The 21,095-nt window shown below is 36.6% G+C and overlaps 1 protein-coding gene across 4 annotated transcripts in view; it reads left to right on the top strand.

Annotated features, from left to right (window-relative positions):
* SMARCAD1 (SNF2 related chromatin remodeling ATPase with DExD box 1) overlaps positions 1-21,095 on the top strand; it is a 93,088-nt gene that overhangs the window by 69,106 nt on the left and 2,887 nt on the right. For all 4 annotated transcript variants that reach the window (XM_077142850.1, XM_077142847.1, XM_077142848.1 and 1 more), the window contains 4 exons: positions 12,916-13,104; positions 13,790-13,908; positions 15,023-15,205; positions 17,909-18,018. In XM_077142850.1, coding sequence (XP_076998965.1) covers positions 12,916-13,104; positions 13,790-13,908; positions 15,023-15,205; positions 17,909-18,018 — 601 coding nt within the window. The remainder of the gene's footprint in view (positions 1-12,915; positions 13,105-13,789; positions 13,909-15,022; positions 15,206-17,908; positions 18,019-21,095) is intronic.

Genomic DNA, 21,095 nt, shown 5'->3' with positions numbered 1-21,095 from the left:
ATAATGCTGCAGTAAACATTGGTGTGCAAATGTCCGTTTGTGCCCTTGCCTTCAGTTCCTCTGTATATATACCTAGTAGTGGGATTGCTGGATCATACAGCAACTCTATACTCAGTCCCCTGAGGAACCACCAAAATACCTTCCTGAGTGGTTGTACCGTTTTGCAATCCCACCAACGGTAGATAAGTATGCCTCTTTCTCCACATCTTCTTCAGCACTTGTTGTTTACTGTGTGTTTTTTTTTGCTGTGGGTGTCAGATGATATCTCATTGTGGTTTTTGTCAACCTCGCTAAGGATCCATGAATCTTACTAATTTTCTCATAGAACCAACTTCTGGTTTTGTTGATTTTCTCAATTGTTTTCATGTTCCAGTTTCATTTCTTTCTGCTCTAATCTTCATTATTTCTTTCCTTTTGCTTGCTTTGGGTTTAGTTTGCTCTTCTTTCTCTAGTTCTTCCTATTGGACAGTTAATTCCTCGGTTTTTGCTCTTTGTTCCTTTGTAATATAGGCATTTAGGGCAATAAATTTCCCTTAGCACTGCCTTTGCTGCATCCCATAAATTTTTATGTTATGTTTTCATTTTCATTTGCCTTGAGATATTTACTGATTTCTCTTGTAATTTCTTCCTTGACCCATTAGTTGTTTAAGAGTGTGTTGTTGAGCCTCCATATATTTGTGAATTTTCTGGCCCTCTGCCTGTTATTGATTTCCAACTTCATTCCTGTATGATCTGGGAAAATTTTTTGTATGATTTCAGTCTTTTTAAATTTATTGAGATTTGCTTTGTGGCCCAGCATATGATCTATCCTTGAGAATGATCCATGAACACTTGAGAAAAAGTTGTATACTGCTGTTGTGGGGTGTAATGTTCTATAAATGTCTGTTAAGTTTAGCTCATTTATTGTGTTACCCAAATTCTCTGTTTCTTTATTGATCCTCTGTCTAGGTGTTTTGTCCATTGATGAGAATGGGGAATTGAACTCTCCAGCTATTATGGTAGATGTGTCTATTCTACCATTTCTCTTTTCAGTGTTTTCGGTGTTTGCCTCATGTATTTTTGGAGCATTCTGGCTTGGTGCCTAAATATTTAAGATTGTCATGTCTTGTTGAATTTTTCCTTTTATTAATACAGTGTCCTTTTTTGCTCTTTTAATTGTTTTACATTTGAAGTCTAATTTGTTGGATATTAGTATAGCTACTCCTGCTCTTTTCTGATTGTTGTTTGCATGAAATACCTTTTCCCAACCTTTCACTTTCAATTTATGTTTATCCTTGGATGTAAAATGCGTCTCCTGTAGACAGCATATTGATGGGTCCTATTTTTTAATCCATTCTGCTAGTCTATGTCTTTTGATTGGGGAGTTTAATCCATTAACATTTAGTGTTATTACTGTAAGGGCAATACTTTCTTCTACCATTTTGCCTTTTGGATTTTATATGTCATATCTAATTTTTCTTCTTTTTACCTTTACTGATAGTCTTCTTTTCTACACTGTTCTCTGCACCTCTCTCTCCTGTCTTTTCCTATCTGTCTCTAGTGCTCCCTTTAGTATTTCTTGCAGAGCCAGTCTCTTGATCACAAATTCTGCATGATTTTTGTCTGAAAATGTTTTAATTTCCCCCTCATTTTTGAAGGACAGTTTTGCTGGATATGGAATTCTTGGTTGGCAGTTTTTTTCTTTTAGTGTCTTAAATATATCATCCCACTGTCTTCTCGCCTTCATGGTTTCTGCTGAGAAATCTACACTTACTCTTATTGGGTATCCTTTGTATGTGATGGATTGTTTTTCTCTTGCTGCTTTCAAGATTCTCTCTTTCTCTTTGACATCTGACATTCTGATTAATAAGTGTCTTAGAGTACGTCTACTTGGATCTATTCTGTTTGGGGTGTGCTGCTCATTATGGTTTTGATTTGCATTTCCCTAATAGCTACTAAAGTTGAGTATCTTTTCTTGTGCCTTTTATCCATTGGTATTTCCTCTTCTGAGAAGTGTCTGTTTGTATCTTTTACCCATTTTTTAATTGTGTTTCCCTTTTGTTGTTGAGTTGAAGAATCTCTAGGTATTCTGGACACTAAACCCTTATCCAATATGTGGTTTCCAAATATTGTCTCCCATTGTGTAGGCTGCCTTTTTACTTTCCTGACAAAGTTCTTTGATGCACAAAAGTGTTTGATTTTGAGCATATCCCATTTATTTATTTCTTTTTTCAGTGCTTATGCTTTAGGTATAAGGTCTAGGAAATTGACTCCTGTTACTAGTTTTGTATGATATTTCTCTACATTTTCTTTAAAAAATTTTATGGTCTTAACTCTAATGTTTAGGTCTTTGATCCCTTTTGAGTTGACTGTTGTGGAGGGTGTGAAATATAGATCCTCTTTCATTCTTTTGTATAAGGATATCCAGTTCTCCAAAAACTATTTATTGAAAAGGTTATTTTGTCCCAGATGGGTTGGCTTGACCACCTTATCAAAGAACAGTTTTCCATAGATGAGAGGGTCTTTTTAAGAACACACAACTCAATTCCATTGGTCAGTATATCTATTTCTAAATCCGTACTATGCTGTTTTGACCACTGTAGGTTTGTTATGTGTTTTAAAGTGAGGTAGTGTGAGACCACCCACTTTATTTTTCTTTCTGAAGATATTTTTAGCTATTCCGGGCACCTTTCCTTTCCAAATAAATTTAGCTATTGGTTTTTCCATTTACAATGGTGTATTAGTTAGGGTTCTCTAGAGAAACAGAATCAACAGGGAACACTTGCAAATATAAAATTTATGAAAGTGTCTCACGTGACCGTAGGAAGGCAGAGTCCAAAATCCACAGGGCATGTTCCGAAGCCGATGACTCCAATGGATGGCCTGGATGAACTCCACAGGAGAGGCTCACCAGCCAAAGCAGGAATGCAGCCTGTCTCCTCTGAGTCCTCCTTAAAAGGCTTCCCATGATTGCATTTAGCATCACTAATTGCAGAAGACGCTCCCCTTTGGCTGATTACAAATGGAATCAGCTGTGGATGTAGCTAACGTGATCATGACCTAATCCTATGAAATGTCCTCATTGCAACAGACAGGCCAGCGCTTGCCCAATCAGAAGAACAGGTACCACAACTTGGCCAAGTTGACACCTGTCTCTAACCATGACAAATGGAAACCAAAGGAATCAGATATTTAGGTATAAATTTAAGGATACAAAAGACCAATACACAGAAAACTACAAAAAACTGCTAAAAAGTTCTGGAAGGGTGGGCCACAGTGGCTCAGTGGCAGAGTTCTCGCCTGCCATGCTGGAGACCTGGGTTTGATTCCCAGTCCTGCCCATACAAAAAAGAAAATCATGGAAGGCACAATTGTAAATGGAATTGTTTTCTTGATTTCCCCCTCATATTGTTCATTAATAGTGTATGACACACTACAGATTTTTCAGTGTTGATCTTGTAACCTGCCACTTTGCTGTACTCATTTATTAGCTCTAGTAATTTTGCTGTGGATTTTTCAGGGTTTTTGACATATAGTATCATATTATGTCCAAACAGTGAGTTTTAACTTCTTTCCAGTTTTGATGCCTTGTATTTCTTTTTCTTGTCTAATTGCTCTGGCTAGAACTTCCAACACAGTGTTGAATAACAGTGGTGCTAGTGGACATCCTCGTCTTGTTCCTGATCTTAGGGGGAACGTTTTCAGTTTTTCCCCATTGAGGATGATGTTAGCTGTGGGTTTTTCATATATTCCCTTTATCATTTTGAGGAAGTTCCCTTCTATTCCTATCCTTTGAAGTGTTTTCAACAGGAAAGAATGTTGAATTTTGTCAAATGCCTTATCTGCATCAACCGAGATGATCATGTGGTTTTTCTGCTTTGATTTGTTGATATGGTGTCTTACATTAATTGATTTTCTTATGTTGAACCAGCTTTGCATACCAAGAATAGATCCAACTTGATTATGGTGTATAATTCTTTAAATATGCTGCTGGATTCAATTATTTTGTTGAGGATTTTTGCATCTATATTCATTAGAGAGATTGGTCTATAATTTTCTTTTCTTGTAGTATCTTTGTCTGGCTTTGGTATGAGGGTGATGTTGGCTTCCTAGACTGAGTTAGGTAGCTTTCCTTCCTTTTCCTTTTTTTTATTTGAAGAGTTTGAGCCAGATTGGTATTAATTCTTTCTTGAATACTTGATGTGAAGCCATCTGGTCCTAGACTTTTCATTTTGGGAGTTTCTTAATGACTGATCCAGTCTCTTGTGATTGGTTTGTTGAGGTTGTCTATTTCTTCTCGAGTCATTATTGGTTGGTTATGTTTTTCTAGGAAGTTGACCATTTCATCTGCATTGTCTAGTTTATCAGCATATAGTTGCTCATAATATCCTTTCATTACTTCCTTTATTTCTGCGGGTCAGTGATTATGTTTCCTCATTCTGATTTTACTTATTGGCATCCTCTCCCTCTCTCTCTTTCTCTTTCATCAGCATAGCTAAGGGTCCATCAATTTTATTGATTTTCTCAAAAAAAAACAAGAAAAACAGCTTCTCATTTTATTGATTTTTTTTTTTTCCATTGTTTTCCTGTTCTCAATTTCATTTATTTCTGCTCTAAGCTTCGTTATTTCTTTCCTTTTGTTTGCTTTGGGGTTAGTTTGCTGTTCTTTCTCTAGTTCTTCTAAGTGAACAGTTAATTCCTTGATTTTTACTCCTTTCTTCTTTTTTAATTAGGCATCCCATAAAGTAACAGCTTTCTAATGAGCTAACTAGGCAGTGCCTGCATCTAACCATGCAGATGTAGGACATGGCCTCAAAAGAGTTCAGAAAACATATATATAACAATTTACCAATCATTTATAAAGTATAATATCAATTCTGTAGAAGCCTCTTCTACAGTCAGTACTGTTGAAAGTCCATTTTAGACGTGTTTTTTTTTGTTTTTTTTTTTTTTTACATGGGCAGGCACCAGGAATCAAACCCGGGTCCTCTGGCATGCCTGGCAAGCATTCTTGCCTGCTGAGCCACTGTGGCCCACCCCTGAAAGTCCATTTTAGTTACCATTACTTCAATACCAAAAAACATTAACTACTTTTCAGATATTCCAGACACTTATTAACCAAGTGTCACTTACAACAAAAATTACCCCTCTTTTTAAAAAAGAAGAAGAAAAGATACTGTCCATTTAAAAAAAGTCTTTCCTTTCATTTGAACAGGACATGTTCTGTATTTAAACTTAACTCCTAGTCTGTCAAGATTGAGATTAAGATCTGTATATAATGTGCATATTTGCAGAAACAAACAAACTTACTTTAAATATTAGCTGCACAGGAAAAAACATTAACTCAGCAACATGATAAAACAGGTCTGGTTAGTACAAATCTATTGCAAAGTAAAAAGATTCTGAGCATCAGTACGAGGAGAATTGGGAAAAGGATATTAAAACCACAAGAGTTCACATTAAATTGTATTTTGAAATCCTGGAAACCTGAAGAGATTGCATGTTGTCCACAGCGTCCTGATATGCATAACTACTTACAAGCCACTTCTTCCTTTAAAAGAACCACATTCCAGTTTACTATTTGTTTCTGAGGTAGAACAATGTGGTTAGAGCTAGAACCACATTCCAATTTACTTTTTGTTTCTGAGGAGATTTCTCTTTCCGCCCAGATCCTAAGGAGTTTCCTCATGTGCTTTCCATTACTTCTTGCAATTTGCATTACAGCTCTGCCAACCTGCATTTTGTTCACCTATGATCTGGGTCTATTCTATCAGTCTCCTGTTCTGCTCTTGAAGCTGTTTTTGCACTATGGCACAAAGCTCAGAAATGTGCACAGGAAAACAGTCACATCAGCACCATTTATTTCAATCTGCTGCTGGAATTTGGTAACATCTTGTCTTGAAGGGTTGTGCTTGGAAAAAAAAAAGCACGTTGTTAAACATGTTGTTATGGCTGCTGAAGACTCTGGGACTTAGGGAGAGCCCATGAGTCTTCCAGACACATCTGATCCTGAATTGGAAAAATTTCCTCTTCAGAATTGGAAAAATCTTCTCAAGAAAATATTCCATTGTCATGGAGGAAACAATCTTAACTCATCCCTTTTTTAAATGCAGTTTTATTCTGATATATTCATATATAATCATCCAAAGTATACACTTAATCACTTAATCAATGGTTCACAGTATCATCATATGTATGTTTATCATGACAATCAATTTGTGAACATTTTCATTACTCCATAAACAATAAAAATAAGAATTAAAAAGAACACCCAAAACATCACATACCCTTCATCCCCCTATTGTTTAATTTTTTTTCTCTATTTTCTTACTCATCTGTCCATTCACTGGATAAAGGGAGTGTAAACCACGAGATTTTCACAGTCACATAGTCACACCATAAAAGCTATGTTCTTATACAATCATCTTACAAAATCAAGACCTACTGGACTGCAGTTCAATGGTTTCAGGCATTTCCATCTAGTTCCCTAAAACACCAAAAAACTGAAAAGGGGTATCTATATAATGTAATACATAAGAATGACCTCCAGAATGACCTCTCAGCTCTATTTGAAATCTCCCAGCTACTGAAACATTGTTTCATTTCTGTTCCCCCTTTTGTTAAGTCTTTCCAAATCCTTGATGCCAGAGCCAGGCTCATCCCCCAGGCTCAGTTCCCATGTTGCCAGAATATTTACATCCCTGGGAGTCATGTCCCACATAGAGGGGAGGGTGGTATTTACTTGTGGAGTTGGCTTAGAGAGAGAGGCCACATCTGAGCAACAAAACATATTCTCTGGAAGTGACTCATAGGCCTTAAGAGCTTAGCTTCTCCTTTGCAGGAATAAGTTTTATAAGGGCAGGCCCCAGGATGGAGGACTTGGTCTATTAAATGGCTATCCCCCATGCTTACAAGAATATCAGGTCTTCCCCAGGTGGAGAAGTTTAATATTTCCACATTTTCTCCCAGTCCCACAAGGAAACTTTGTAAATACATTTTTATCTTCTTCCCAGATTACTCTAGGATGTATCAGGGCATCTCACAAACCTATACAAACCAACAAAATCTCACTCCCTGTTCAAGGTTCCATGTAATTACAGTGTTCAAATAAACTGACCACTGAAGTTAAATTAGATAGTGTGCTACAGAAATTATAAATTTTACACCAAATAAATATCTCCTCTTTTGTACTCACACAAATGCTGAAGTTTTAAAATACAGTCAATATCATCTTTTACACTTTAGTCTGATTTACTTTAGTTCTAACCATATCAGCTTCATTCATAATCTGTGAAGTTTGATATTTTTTTCCACCTTTTAACAGTTGCTGTATGGGGTAATGCTGACTTTCATAGCTGCAGAACTCTAGCGCTGAGTCTCAAATGTCACACAGAAACCCAAATCCAAGGAATGACTTATAAACAAAGAGTTCAGCATCTCAGAATTTAGAAATAATAGTTACAACTCAGAAATAGATGTGACTGCTGTAAGAGGTTACAATCTGGGAACATTTACAATAAACCTTGCAGTGATAACCTGTGCTCTGGAATATAGTTAGTCCATACTAGTGAGTCATTATAGTATCTTTTAGTTCTTGGCTTATTTCTCAATATACTGCCCTCAAGGTTAATTCACCTATTTGCATGCCTCACAACTTTATTTCCGTCTTGCAGCTGTTCAATATTACATTGTACGTATACACACACCATACACACACCACAGTCCACCCTTCTTTTCATCAGTCACGCATCCTTAGGCCACCTCCACTCCTTGAAGGTTGTGAATACTGCCACCATAAACCCTAGTGTGAGAAAGTTCATTCATGTCCCTGCTTTCAGTTCTTCCTAATATATACCTAATAAGAGGTTGCAGGATCATATGACAGCCCTATTCTTAGCCTCCTATGGAACCACCACACTGCCCTCCAGAAGACACTGTTCTCCTTCCCTACGAACCAAGAATCAGTACATTTCTGTCTCCACATTTTCTCCAACACTATATCTTCCTGTTTATTTTTTTAAGTTTTATTCATACACTATATAATCTATTCTTAGCAAATAATCAGCACATCTCAGTATAGTCATGCAATTATGCATTAATCACCACAGTCTATAGGAGCACATTTCCATTTCTTCAAAGAGTGTAGAATAAAACTCTTTATTCAAAAAATGAAGAATAAAAAATAAAATACAAAGGAGTAATGATACCATCAAGCATCCTATAGTGTACTGCCTTATATCCTCTCTTGTTGATATTTAGCTTTGGCATACTGCCTTTGTTACATTTAATGGAAACATATGGCAATGTTACTATTAAGTACAGACTGTAGTTTGCATTGTGTTTTTTTCTGTATACCATGCCGTTTTCAACACCTTGCACTGTTGGCATTCATTTGTTCTCCATCATGTGAAAACGTCCTTATATATGTACATTTAATCACCCCTTGTGCACACTAGGTTTTGTTAAGTTACACATTCCCAGTCTCTATCTTCTATAGTTCCTACTGTTGTTATACATGTCCCTGTCCTTTCTCTTTCCACCATACTCACACTTAGCTTTGTTCAGTGTACTTAGATTATTCATTTCTGGATCTTTATAATAAATCCTGTTGAAAACTTTGTGCTCCTACAGGATCAAAGGCCCAATCTCTACCCTCTTTCTATCTCCTGATAATTTGTTTTTTTTTTTTAATTGAGATATCGTCATGCATCGTACAGTCCATCCAAAGTATACAATCGGTGGCTCACAATTTCATCACATAGTTTTGTATTCGTTACTGTGATCATTTTTAGAACATTTGCATTGCTCCAGATGAAAAACTCCATACATCCCATAGCCCATACCCCTCCCTGTTTGTGACCACAATATTGCAATCTACCCAATATTTTTTACCCTGTATCCCCCTCCCCCCATTATTTTTTTTTCCTTATTTTTTTTACTCATCTGTCCATACCCTGAATAGAGGGAATGTCAGCCACAGGATTTTCACAATCAAACAGTTACACTCTAAAAGGTATATAGTTATACAGTCATCTTCTAAAATCAAGGCTACTTGGAATACAGTTCAACATTTTCAGGTGTTTCCTTCTAGGTATCTTAATACACTAAAAACTGAACAGGGATATCATATAATGCTCTGAATGACCTCTCGACTGTTAAATTTCTCAGCCACTGAACCTTTATTTTGCCTAATTTCTCTTTCCGCTTCTTATTAATAAGGCTTTCTCAATCCCATGATGCTGGATCCTGGCTTATTCGTGAGAATCATGTCCCATGTACGAGGGAGATTTATAGCCCTGGGAGTCCTGTCCCACGTAAGGGCAAGGATAGTGAGTTCACGTGCCTTGTTGACTTGGAGAGAATGAGAGACCACATCTGAACAGCAGGAGAGGTTCTCTGGGGGTGACTCTCAGGCATTATTATAAGTAGTCTTAGCTTCTCCTTTGCAGAAATAAGTTCCATAAAGGCAGGCCCCATGAGAGAGGGCTTAGCCTGTTAAATTGGTTATCCCCAGTTGCTTGCAAGAATATCAGGAATTCCCCAAATGGGGAAATTTAATATTTCCTCCTTTCTCCCATCTCTTAAGGGGGCTTGGCAAATACTTTTTTTTTCCCTGCCCTAATTACTCTGGGATGTATCAGGGCATCATACTTAATCAACAAAAATCTCAATCCGTTTTATTCCATGTAATTATAATAACCTCTGCTCTTTAACTCTTAGTGTTCTGTCCTTTATGTTGGTTCGTATTAAGAGACCTACAGTATTTGTCCATTTGTTTCTGGCTAATTTCACTCAACCTTGTGTCCTCAGGGTTCATCCATGCTGCTGCATGGGTCATGACTTTATTCTGATTTTTTTCTCTCTCTTTTTACCATTATTCATAGTCTTCATTTCAACCCTCTTCTCAAGACCTTTCTCATCTGTCTTTTCCTATCTGCCTGTAGGATTCCGTATAGTATTTCTAGTAGAGCAGGTCTCTTGTTCACAAACTTTTTAAGTGTCTGTCTGAAAATAGGATAGTTTTGCTAGCTATAGAATTTTTGGTTGGAAGTTTTACTCTTTCAATATCTTAAATATATCATACCACTGCCTTCTTGCTTCCATGCTTTCTGCTGAGAAATCTGCATATAGTCTTGTTCTAGTTTGCTAGCTGCCGGAATGCAACACACCAGAGATGGATTGGCTTTTAATAAAAGGGGATTTATTTTGTTGGTTCTTCAGAGGAAAGGCAGCTAACTTTCCACTGAGGTTCTTTCTTATGTGGAAGGCACAGGATGGTCTCTGCTGGTCTTCTCTCCAGGCCCCTAGGTTCCAACAACTTTCCCTGGGGTGATTTCTTTCTGCATCTCCAAAGGCCTGGGCTGAGCTGCTAGTGCTGAGATGAGGAATGCCGAGCTGCTAGCTGTGCTACAATTGCGCTCTCTCATTTAAGCACCAGCCAATTAAGTCAAACGTCACTCATTGCAGCAGACACACCTCCTAGCTGACTGCCAATGTAATTGGCAGCAGATGAGGTTCATGTACCGTTGGCTTATGTCTGCAGCAACAAAATCAGGTATGCTCACCTGGCCAAGTTGACAACTGAATCTAACTAACACAAGTCTTATCGTGTTTCCCTTGTATATGATGAATTACTTTTCTCTTGGTGCTTTCAGAATTCTCTTTGCCTTTGACATTTGACAATCTGATTATTAAGTAAGTCTCTTCATATCTATTCTTTTGGGAAATGCTGTGACAGAGGCTGATGTGGAAGACAAGCTTAAGCTGTTTATGATTCCCAACCCTGGGCCTCGATTTTCTGAAGGAGGGCTGTCGCTCCAGGGGCTGGAATTGGTACCCAGCTTTGTGTGCCCCTTTTCTTGGGGCATAGCCCTTTTCCCTATACTGAGCTTGGTCAACTCCAAAAGCCTGGGTTTTGGCTTTTTGTTTTTTTGTTTTCTTTTTTTTTTTCCTCATCAGCCTTATCTCCTGTCTGCTGGGAGAGACCAGAAGGTTACTTTCCTGCTTTCTATGCTCAGAGCTTGTATTCAGCTGTTCACATTTATTCATTAAAACCACAGTTGAAGCTTAGTTGAGCTACCTTCCCTTGCTCCTAGTAGAGAGTGCTTTTTTTCCCCCATGGAAAAGTCTCCGAGAGAGCCTGCTGTGCCTTTGGGGAAGGGGCACCAACCTCCTCATTTTGCGAGCTTTATTTACAGTTCTGTGGTGTGATCTTGGTTCCAGACTACTGTACGATGTATGTCTGATCACAGATGTCCCCCAGACAGTTGTTCCAGACAGTTCCTGGCTATTTACTAGCTGCTCCAGAGGACTAACTAAATTCCACTTCTCCCTACACTACCATCTTGCCGCACCCTCTCTCTTAACTCTTGAAGTACATCTTGAGTTTGATGAGGGGCTGTAGTTGAATTAACATATCTTAACACACTATAAATTTCATCAGTCATGTTTCCTGGGGTGACACAACAGAGATTGGAGTCACATACCTCATGAAAGCTATATTTAACAATGATAAGACTTGTTTCAATAGCAGCAGGGATATTTGCATGACAAACAAGTGGATGTTTTCTCCTTCCTGACTCTCTCCTTGAGAGTTGTGATCTAACTTGTTTTTGACATAGATTGTGGTATTCAGAAATCCCTGATTCAACATTCTCTGGCAGTCCAAGTCCATTCTTTTACAAACCGGGCAGGGCTGGCTAATTTTGTCATAGGACATAAAGCTGAGGATGTTCTCCATGGCTCTGATGGGCAACACTACTGGAGTATTGTTTTGAGGCAGCTGGTCTGGAGCCAGTGCCACACAGTTGGGCATCTGGGAACCCACCTGTTGGGGAGGGTGTAGTGCTGGTCTTCATAACTGCTGTCTCCTTCCTCGGCCATTCACTCTGTTGACTACATTTGAGGGTTTCTGTATATTTTGTTAATGCCAAAATGTTAGGCAGTTGGGTTAAATCATTGGGCTAAAAATAAAATTGCCAAACCTAATACATCTTAAGAAAAAACATTTTTAAGACAAAGGTCAAGATAATTTGGGGGGAACATAGAGCCAAGCAAAGGCCAGTAATCCAGATCAGGGATCAGCAAACTCTGGTACTGAAATGGGGGCAAATCCAGCCACACTGGTTTTATAAATAAAGTTTATTATAGCACAGCCAAATCCCTTTGTTTATATGTTTTTGTGCCTGCCCTCTCACAGCAATGGCAGAATTAGTTTGTTGAGACTGATCAACTTGTTATTTTTCTCAACCTTTAAAGAAAAAATTGCCAGCTCCTGATCTACGCTTCCGTAATGCACTTCATTAATGTCTAAGAACCTAGAATATAACCTAAGACATAAATGTAGGACATTATGGAAGTCTGAGTAAAGATCCTTCAGGTTTTATATTCTGGTTGGTGTCATTTTTCCCCCCTGCTTATTTTTTTCATTTAACTTCTTTTTTATTGTATTTCATCTTTACAGTTTTAGCCATTGCTCTTTATTTCTGCCTCATTCTCCCTTAGCACCTGACTCTTATTTTTCCTTACAGATCTTAGTGTTAAAAGAACCATTTGCTGTGTTAAAAATGTTTATATTCATTGAAACTTACATAGGAAATCTCAAACATATGTAAAAAATAGAATTATATAATGAACCCATCTCCTAAAGTTTTCATCTGATAATGAAACTACTCTTGTTTTGTTTATAACTCCTATCCCTCTCCCAGAATTATTGTGAACCATAGTAATATTTTATCAGTAAATATTTCAGTGTGTTTTCTCTACCAAGATAAGGAGTATTTTCCCCATTATTATGCCATGAAAATGATTGTTAACTTCCTTAGATGAATCTTCTGCACTAAAATGTTCAGTGATTTAGGAGTTTTATCAGATGTGAACAATTGTAATAAATTGATCTGATAAATTTTCATTTCGAAGTGATTTTTTTTTTTAAAGGAACCTACACATTGTGAGGCTAATCCTGATCTGATCTTTGAAGATATGGAAGTTATGACAGACTTTGAACTGCACATACTTTGTAAACAATATCGACATATTAATAACTTCCAATTAGACATGGATTTGATTTTAGATTCTGGAAAATTCCGAGTTTTGGGATACATCTTATCTGAATTGAAACAGAAGGTATTAAAATGGAACGGTATTCATTCTGTATTTTCTCAATTAAGTCCTAATTTTTGCCGTCTTAGTCTGTGTTTTACATTCTTCTAAAATCTAATGTTTTTAGCATTTTTTTAAATGTATTTGGACATATATTTTCCTGACTGTTTTTCTCTGTAGAACTTCAGAACAATAGACTATAGTAGACTACATCTTTGTATTGATTTTTTTAAAAAGTCTTAATTGTTATTAATTCAAAGGTGAAAATGTATATGATTGCTTGAAAATTACTATTTATGGTATATTATTTGTTAAATACTTATTGTATGTAAGTAATTAATGCAGTATATATATATATATGTGAAATAGCTTAAATATGTTAATATTACAATCCGAACAGTATTTGTATAGTATTTAAACTTTTTTCAGCTAAAAAACTAATGCTTAACTGTTCATAAAATCAGAACTGAGGATTTACATTTTAGCTATTAAGTTGAGAAGTTAAGGTAATTTATTCATATATAAGCTAAAATGAGAAATTTATGTATCATTACTTGATTTTTATTAAAGAAGCAATTGATCAACCGTCAGTTTGCCACCAAGTTGTCAACATGATGCGGGTAAAACTCCTCTTGTTTAAACTTATGAAGACTTAGAGTAGTATAATTTTATTTTTCTATATTTCTAATCCACATTCATATTTTCACAGGGTGATAGAGTTGTATTATTTAGCCAATTTACTATGATGCTGGATATTTTAGAGGTTCTCTTAAAACATCATCAGCATAGATATCTCAGATTAGATGGAAAGACCCAGATTTCTGAAAGGTTGGTATACTTCAGTTTCAGAAGATCTGTCCCCACCTTAATCCTAAGTAGTAATAAATGTTAAAATTTTGAATTTCTAGATCATTTGGTGGAATCTTACTGCTTTGAGTCTTAATTTAGGTTCCTACTTCAAATCATTACCTTCAGACGATTTGACCATCTGGAGTAGATGTTTTTTGGAGGGGAGAGGGTTCATCAGATTGCCTATCAGTAGTAGTCCTGAAAGATCTCTGAGACTGTTAGAGATGAGAAAGCCATATCCAGGATTTAGATAAGCCGGAAGTCATTAAGCAAATGAAAAAATAATCCTTAGGAATTAGTCAAATTTGAATAGTTGAATTAAAGTGAGAGCTATTGAGGAGGTCAATAGTATAGAAAGGAAATTGGTGTATTGGAAAGGTTATTCAGTAGTAAAGCCACAGGACTATAATGCCAAAAATACGAATTTACATCTTTAAGTATTTTTCCTTCAAAAGATAAGTTTTTAGTTTAATTACATTAAACAATTTCACATTCAAACTTAAAAATATTAAAATCCTAACAGTTCTGTGTTTTGCAGTTGTTACACTGTGTTTTTTATATTATTATTAATTTAAAAAAAATTAACACAACATTTAGAAATCATTCCATTCTACATATGCAATCAGTAATTCTTAATATCATCACATAGATGTATGATCATCATTTCTTAGTACATTTGCATCGATTTAGAAAAAAATAGCAAGACAACAGAAAAAGAAAATGATAATATAGAGAAAAAATAAAAATAAAAAATAAAAAAAATATGTATATTTTTTAAAAACATGCTAGGACAGATGCTTGCAACAACAGGAAGTCATTCATTCTGATTTATCCACACTGGCTAATCCACACACATTTAGTGGCCTAAGATTAGAACGCATACTCTTTGTTACTCTGTGTTACTCTACATCATTCAAAATTTAAGTTTTCAAATTAATTATATTATTAAAACCTTAACCAGTAGGAAAAAAAAAAAGCAAAGTTTCAGTTGTTGGTTTTTATTATTTTACATTTTTAGTTTCAGGAAAAAAAGTTCTAATGTCCATAATACATACTTTTTAGTGAGATTTAACTTGATTTGTTAATCTTATAGGATTCATCTCATTGATGAGTTCAATACCGATATGGATATCTTTGTGTTTCTGCTATCAACAAAAGCTGGTGGACTAGGAATAAATCTGACTTCAGCAAATGTTGTTATACTTCACGATATTGATTGTAATCCTTACAATGACAAACAAGCAGAAGATAGATGCCATAGAGTAGGCCAAACTAAGTAAGTGTTTTAAGATTAAATTTCTTTTTAATCAAGTACCAGTTTATTTTGTATAGAATGTAGTTTCTTGGATGTCCTGCCTTAGTTTTAATTTTTTCAGCAAAGCATGCCAGCAGTGTTAAACATGAATTCCACTATGTAATCTGTTGATTTTCTGGTAATTGAAACAAACTAACCCAAAATTCAGCAATTCTTGGGGATAAAAATATTATCAGTGGTCCTTTGAGAAAGTTTAGTAATTGAAAAGACTTGCTTCTTAGACCAATTAAGGCCAGACATACTTGGTAATACACACACCATTCCTATCCTATTCCCCTTGAGCTATACATATTTTAGGTGAAGATTAATTTTGACATTGGCTTGGGTCTGTAAAATGGTGAAAATAGTTACAATTCAATTCAACTCTACTAAAATGTACAGTAGACAATTAATATTTTCTTGTCGAGTATTTTCCTGTGTTTCCAAAAGGACATTGACATAATCATTATGAACTAACTATTAGCACCTATTGTGGAACTGTGATAGTTAGATTCAGGTGTCAGCTTGGCCAGGTGGAGGTGTCTAGATCTATGGCTGTGGACGTGAGCCAGTGGCATGTGAACCTCATCTGTTGCTGATTACATCTGCAGTCGGCTAGGAGGCGTGCCTGCTGCAGTGAATGATGTTTGATTTAATTGGCTGGTACTTAAATGAGAGAGCTCAACATAGCACAGCCCAAGCAGCTCAGCATACCTCATCTCAGCACTCACAGCTCAGCCCAGGCCTTTGGAGATGCAGAAAGGAATCACCCCAGGGAAAGTTGTTGGAACCCAGAGGCCTGGAGAGAAGGCCAGCAGAGATCACCCTGTGCCTTCCCACGTAAGAAAGAACCTCAGTTGAAAGTTGGCTGCCTTTTCTCTGAAGAACTATATGTTAACTAAATAAATCCCCTTTTATTGAAAGCCAATCCATCTCTGGTGTGTTGCATTCCAGCAGCTAGCAAACTAGAACAGATTTGATACCAGAGAAGTGGGGTGCTGCTGCAGTTTGCAAACACCAGACATGTTGGACCAGTTTTTTGGATGGATAAGGGGAAGATTTTGGAGGAACTGTGAAGAGAATGATGGAGAAGTCTTGGAGTGCTTGAAGAGACTGTTGGTGTAAACAGAACCACTGCCAGTCTGGACAAAGGGGGACACAAAAGGGATAAATTGGAGTTTGCAGAGTGAGAACCATGGAAGTTCGGGTCTGAAGCCAAGAAACCTCGGGCCAGGAGAGTGGACCCACCTATATACATGGAGAGGGTGAGTTTACCCTGAAGGGCGAGGATGAGTCTCCCACCTCCACTGCAGTGGAAGAGTTGTGCTGCCTCAGGCCTTGGAAAAGGTATAGCATACTCCTTGGGGACTGGGGAGAGCCTGGCTGTCACCACATGGAGGGGTTGAGCGTGTGCCCCGGAAATGGCAGAGAGCCTAGGTGTGGCTCCAGTGCTTGGAGAGGGTGGAGCCGAGAAAAAGGTGGTCTCCTCAGTGTTCCCTGAGGTTGATTTGGAAAGAGGTGGGCCACTGCATAGGCCCTTGGAAAGCCACTTTCTAAAGCTGAAGAATAAATGGCTTTCAGACTCTGAAATCCAATGGTGTTTACCCTGCAGGTTTTCACAACTGTTTGGGTCTTAGGACTCCTGTGTTCCTTCCAGTTTCTCCCTATGGAAATGAAAACCTGTTCCTCCTTTGCATATTGGCACCAGATAACTTGTTTTGAGATTAAAAAGTCCACTGCCAGAAGAAAATTTTTGTCACTTTAATATCGTTTAAGGTGATGTGTATAGTTGCCAAGTTGACAAGGGGTGGACATGTGGTAGTTAGGTTCAGGTGTCAGCTTGGCCAGATGAATGTGTCTAGATCTATTGCTGTGGACATGAGCCAATCATACATGAACCTCATCTGTTGCTGATTTACATCTGCAGTCGGCTAGGAGGCGTGCCTGCTGCAATGTATGATGTTTGATTTAATTGGCTGGTGCTTAAATGAGAGAGCTCAACATACACAGCCAAAGCAGCTAAGCATACCTCATCTCAGCACTCCCAGCTCAGCCCAGGTCTTTGGAGATGCAGAAAGAAAACACCCCAGGGAAAGTTGTTGGAACCCAGAGGTCTGGAGAGGAGGCCAGCAGAGATCGCCCTGTGCTTTCCCATGTAAGAAAGAACCTCAGTTGAAAGTTAGCTGCCTTTTCTCTGAAGGACTATATATAACTATATGTTAACTAAACAAATCCCCTTTTATTGAAAGCCAATCCATCTCTGGTGTGTTGCATTCCGGCAGCTAGCAAACTGGAAAAGGGGCTAAAACCTCAGGTACTCTTTGTATTTTACTATGCTGCCTTATTGGTTGGACAGAAATAGTTCTTGAAACCCAGTAAGCTAATCATGTTTTTTTTTTTTTCTGATGAAATTTGTATCTGAACACAGAACTGTTCTAATACAGTTTTATAAGTAATTTTAAAAGTAAACAAATATCTATCTTTAACTCTGTTCTGTTCTCTTGGATCCATGGGAAAGGGTGTTCAAAAGTTATGTGCTCAGAAATGTCAATCTCAAGGAGTTTGACTAAAAGGAAAATTTAAATTTAAGGACATTTGTCTTATAATTTTAAAATCATTCTTACTGAACTCTGCAATTTATATAGTTTGTATGTGTAACCAATGTACATATATTGTATTTTTTAGAGAAGTGCTAGTTATAAAATTAATAAGCCAAGGGACGATTGAAGAATCCATGCTAAAAATTAACCAACAGAAATTGAAACTAGAACAAGATATGACCACAGTAGATGAAGGTAAGTTATCTGTAAGCAGAAACTTCAGTACGTACTTATGGAGCAGATTATATGAGAACAAATCAAATTAGCACTACAAAGGGATAACAAAGATGGCCTGAGTTCTTAACTGGCTTTTAGGTTAGGGATGACTTTGAACAAGATAAGCATGCTCATTTCAGAAGTGCTACAATAACAAAGATCAATTTTGCCAGAATTGATATAATCACTTTGATTTTAAGAAAGTCTGTATCTTACACTTCTTAATCTTGTCTCTTACGTCAAGGTATCTAGAAATAAAATTAAGTTCAAATCCACAAATTTATGATTTGCAGTAACTACTCAAGTAATCAGATGAAACCAGTGGTTTAAAACATGGCATTATATTAACCTATTAGGTTTGCTAACATTTACATTAATTTCATTTTTACTAGTAATTATTTATTGTACTACAGTGTGATAAAAGTGCTTTTTTTTTTAGAAGATTTAATAATTTAAAGTTTACAGATTGAAACAGTTGGGCTCTAGAAAGAACCCTCACATAAGCCCTCTTCCCAACCCACCCCTTGTAAGTAATAATCTTCGAATTTTTATAAATTTAAAGTTTTTATTTATCTGTTATTGAAAAGATAATACATTCATATAGTTCAAAATATAAAAGATATCAAAGCTTCCTTCCCACTCCATCACTGAGCTTTCCTATAGCAGTAACATGTTATCTTTTTGGAGTGTGACCAGTTAGTTTATGCTAATAGAAGTAATTAAGTGTATGTGTTCTTCCCCCGTTTTACACAAATTAAAATGCATTGTTTTGCAGTTTGCTGTTCTTATTTGATATTAAATTTCACTGTAAAAGTAATTTTTTTCTTATGATATAGGATGATTCTAAATATTGATAATGGTTTATTTCAACTTTTCACATTTCTATAGAATATTTATGATACCATGTATTTTTCTAAGTACTGTATAGGATCAGTAACTTTTAAACTATCTTACAGGAGAGGTGGAGGCATGTATGATCACATTAGTACTTGCCGTACCTGTACAGCACTTATTTCACATTACTGTGCCCCTTGGGAGGTAGGCATTAGAGAACTTGAACTGAGTAAAAAGCAGTTGGGTTAGAGCTTTAAGGATGAGGATAAGTAGGACAATCATAACGTAACAATTAACATAGCCTGCTTTGTGTGGTGAGGGAACTTGTCAGTTTCAGATTATCCAGCAGAAGCAATAGAGGGAACATAAAAGCCAGATTTGGGTTTTGTTTTTTTCCTGATTATTTTGTTAGGTCAGTTTTATAATGTAGTAGATCAATTAAATACCTAGGTTAATTTTTCTTATTTGAATTGCTGATAAATACCATACATATGGATTTTATTTTTGTCCTAACTGTAAGTCTAAATAGAGCCATAATAGTTCATTAATCATGGACTCAACTGTTTGATTGTTAAATCCCCATCTGTCATAACCACAGAGCTTTTCTCATAGGCTTGTTCATGTTCCCAGAGAGAGATTCTCCAGTCTCTTGGGTGGTGCACATGGTGGGGAGAGGTGGTTTAAGCCAGCTCACTGCATTGACACAGCTGAGAAGTGAGGGAGGGAGGATTGTTCTTGTTCAAACTTTGTTGCATTTTTTAAAAAGCTGGTGGTATACTTTTCTTACCTTTTGTTGATGGAAGAAAAATATACACCCTGGAGGTAATCTTACCATACAAGTCAAAACAACTTTTTTTTTTTGCATGGGCAGGCACTGGGCATTGAACCCGGGTCTCTGGCATGGCAGGCGAGAATTCTGCCATTGAGCCACCGTCACACCACCCAAAACAATATATTTTTATAGAGAGATTGAGATTCTTAATGTCATTTTTCCTCACACTAGTTTTTACTTACCTATAATAAAACCCCCACAAGATAACTTTAAAAAAGAAAAAGAGCATACCTTTAATTTTGTACTTCTGGGAGGTAACTGGCTGGCTTTGCTGAACAGGATTTAAGCAGTCTTTTCTCTTTCGATCTGTTTTTAGCTTCATCTGTTCCCCACCTTTCAGAAGTATCCATTATCTCCATTTTCTGAACTTCAAGGAGTGCAGGGCATGGTGAACCTTACCTGCATTTCCCATTTTAAATACTTAAGTTTTCTGCTTTCTCTTTCTGTGAGTCAATTTCCAGTCTTACACCTACTTTACATCTTTCGAAATTTGTTGATAGCTCTCTTTGTAGTGTTCTTTATTCCAATTCTTTCTCTTGTTTTGTGCCCTCCCCCTTTTATTCATGACATTTTAATGGTCTTCAGTGAGGTCACAGATGATGGGTATATTCAATCATATTTAAACATAGTTTATGTGAATTATTTTTATTTATATAAATCTCTTCAGTCCAAAAGTTTACCCATTATTTTCTACTTCAAGTGTTTGTTAAAATAGAAACTTGATTCAGCTATGCTCTCAGGCTGTTGGCTTTAAAGTGTTTCATTATAAATAATTTTTCCTCTAGTTACCACTCTTCCCTTCTATAGGAAATATTTGTCCTTTACCTTGTTAAATATTTATATACCAATTTTTCCCAATATTTTATTTCAAAAAAGAAATGGTACACTAAATAAATGTCTTTTATTTAATTGCTTAACTATAATAATTTTATTTTCAGCTATGCATTTGATTTCATTTAATAATTTTGACACTAAACTGATGAGAGTTCATGTATGTCCTTCATCTCTCACAGTGTAAACCAAAGGTATATTTTAGTACGTGTGTAGTGCTTCAAGTTAGCACAATCTGTGTGCCCCCTTTTCCTTGAAACTATGAAAGGTAAAGACTGTGATTGCTCTCAGTTATGTTTATCAGATTTTTGTTTCTAGAGCTGGTGTTAGTGGTTCTCAAAGTGCTGTCTCTGAACCAGCAGACGCATCAGCATCACCTGGAAATTGCCAGAGTGCAGTTTCTCAGTCCCCACCCTACACTTACTGCGTTAGAAACTCTTGGCAGTGTGGTTTAACAAGCCCTCCAGGTGATTCTGGTACATGCTAATATTAGAGAACAACCATTTTAGAGTAAGAATTGGGGGGCCAGTGTTTAATTTTGTTTTTTTTTTAATATCCC

This window comes from Tamandua tetradactyla, chromosome 24 (genome assembly GCF_023851605.1).
Source record: "Tamandua tetradactyla isolate mTamTet1 chromosome 24, mTamTet1.pri, whole genome shotgun sequence".
In the NCBI taxonomy this organism is placed as follows: Eukaryota; Metazoa; Chordata; class Mammalia; order Pilosa; family Myrmecophagidae; genus Tamandua; species Tamandua tetradactyla.
This window is presented reverse-complemented; position numbering and strand designations above follow the sequence as displayed.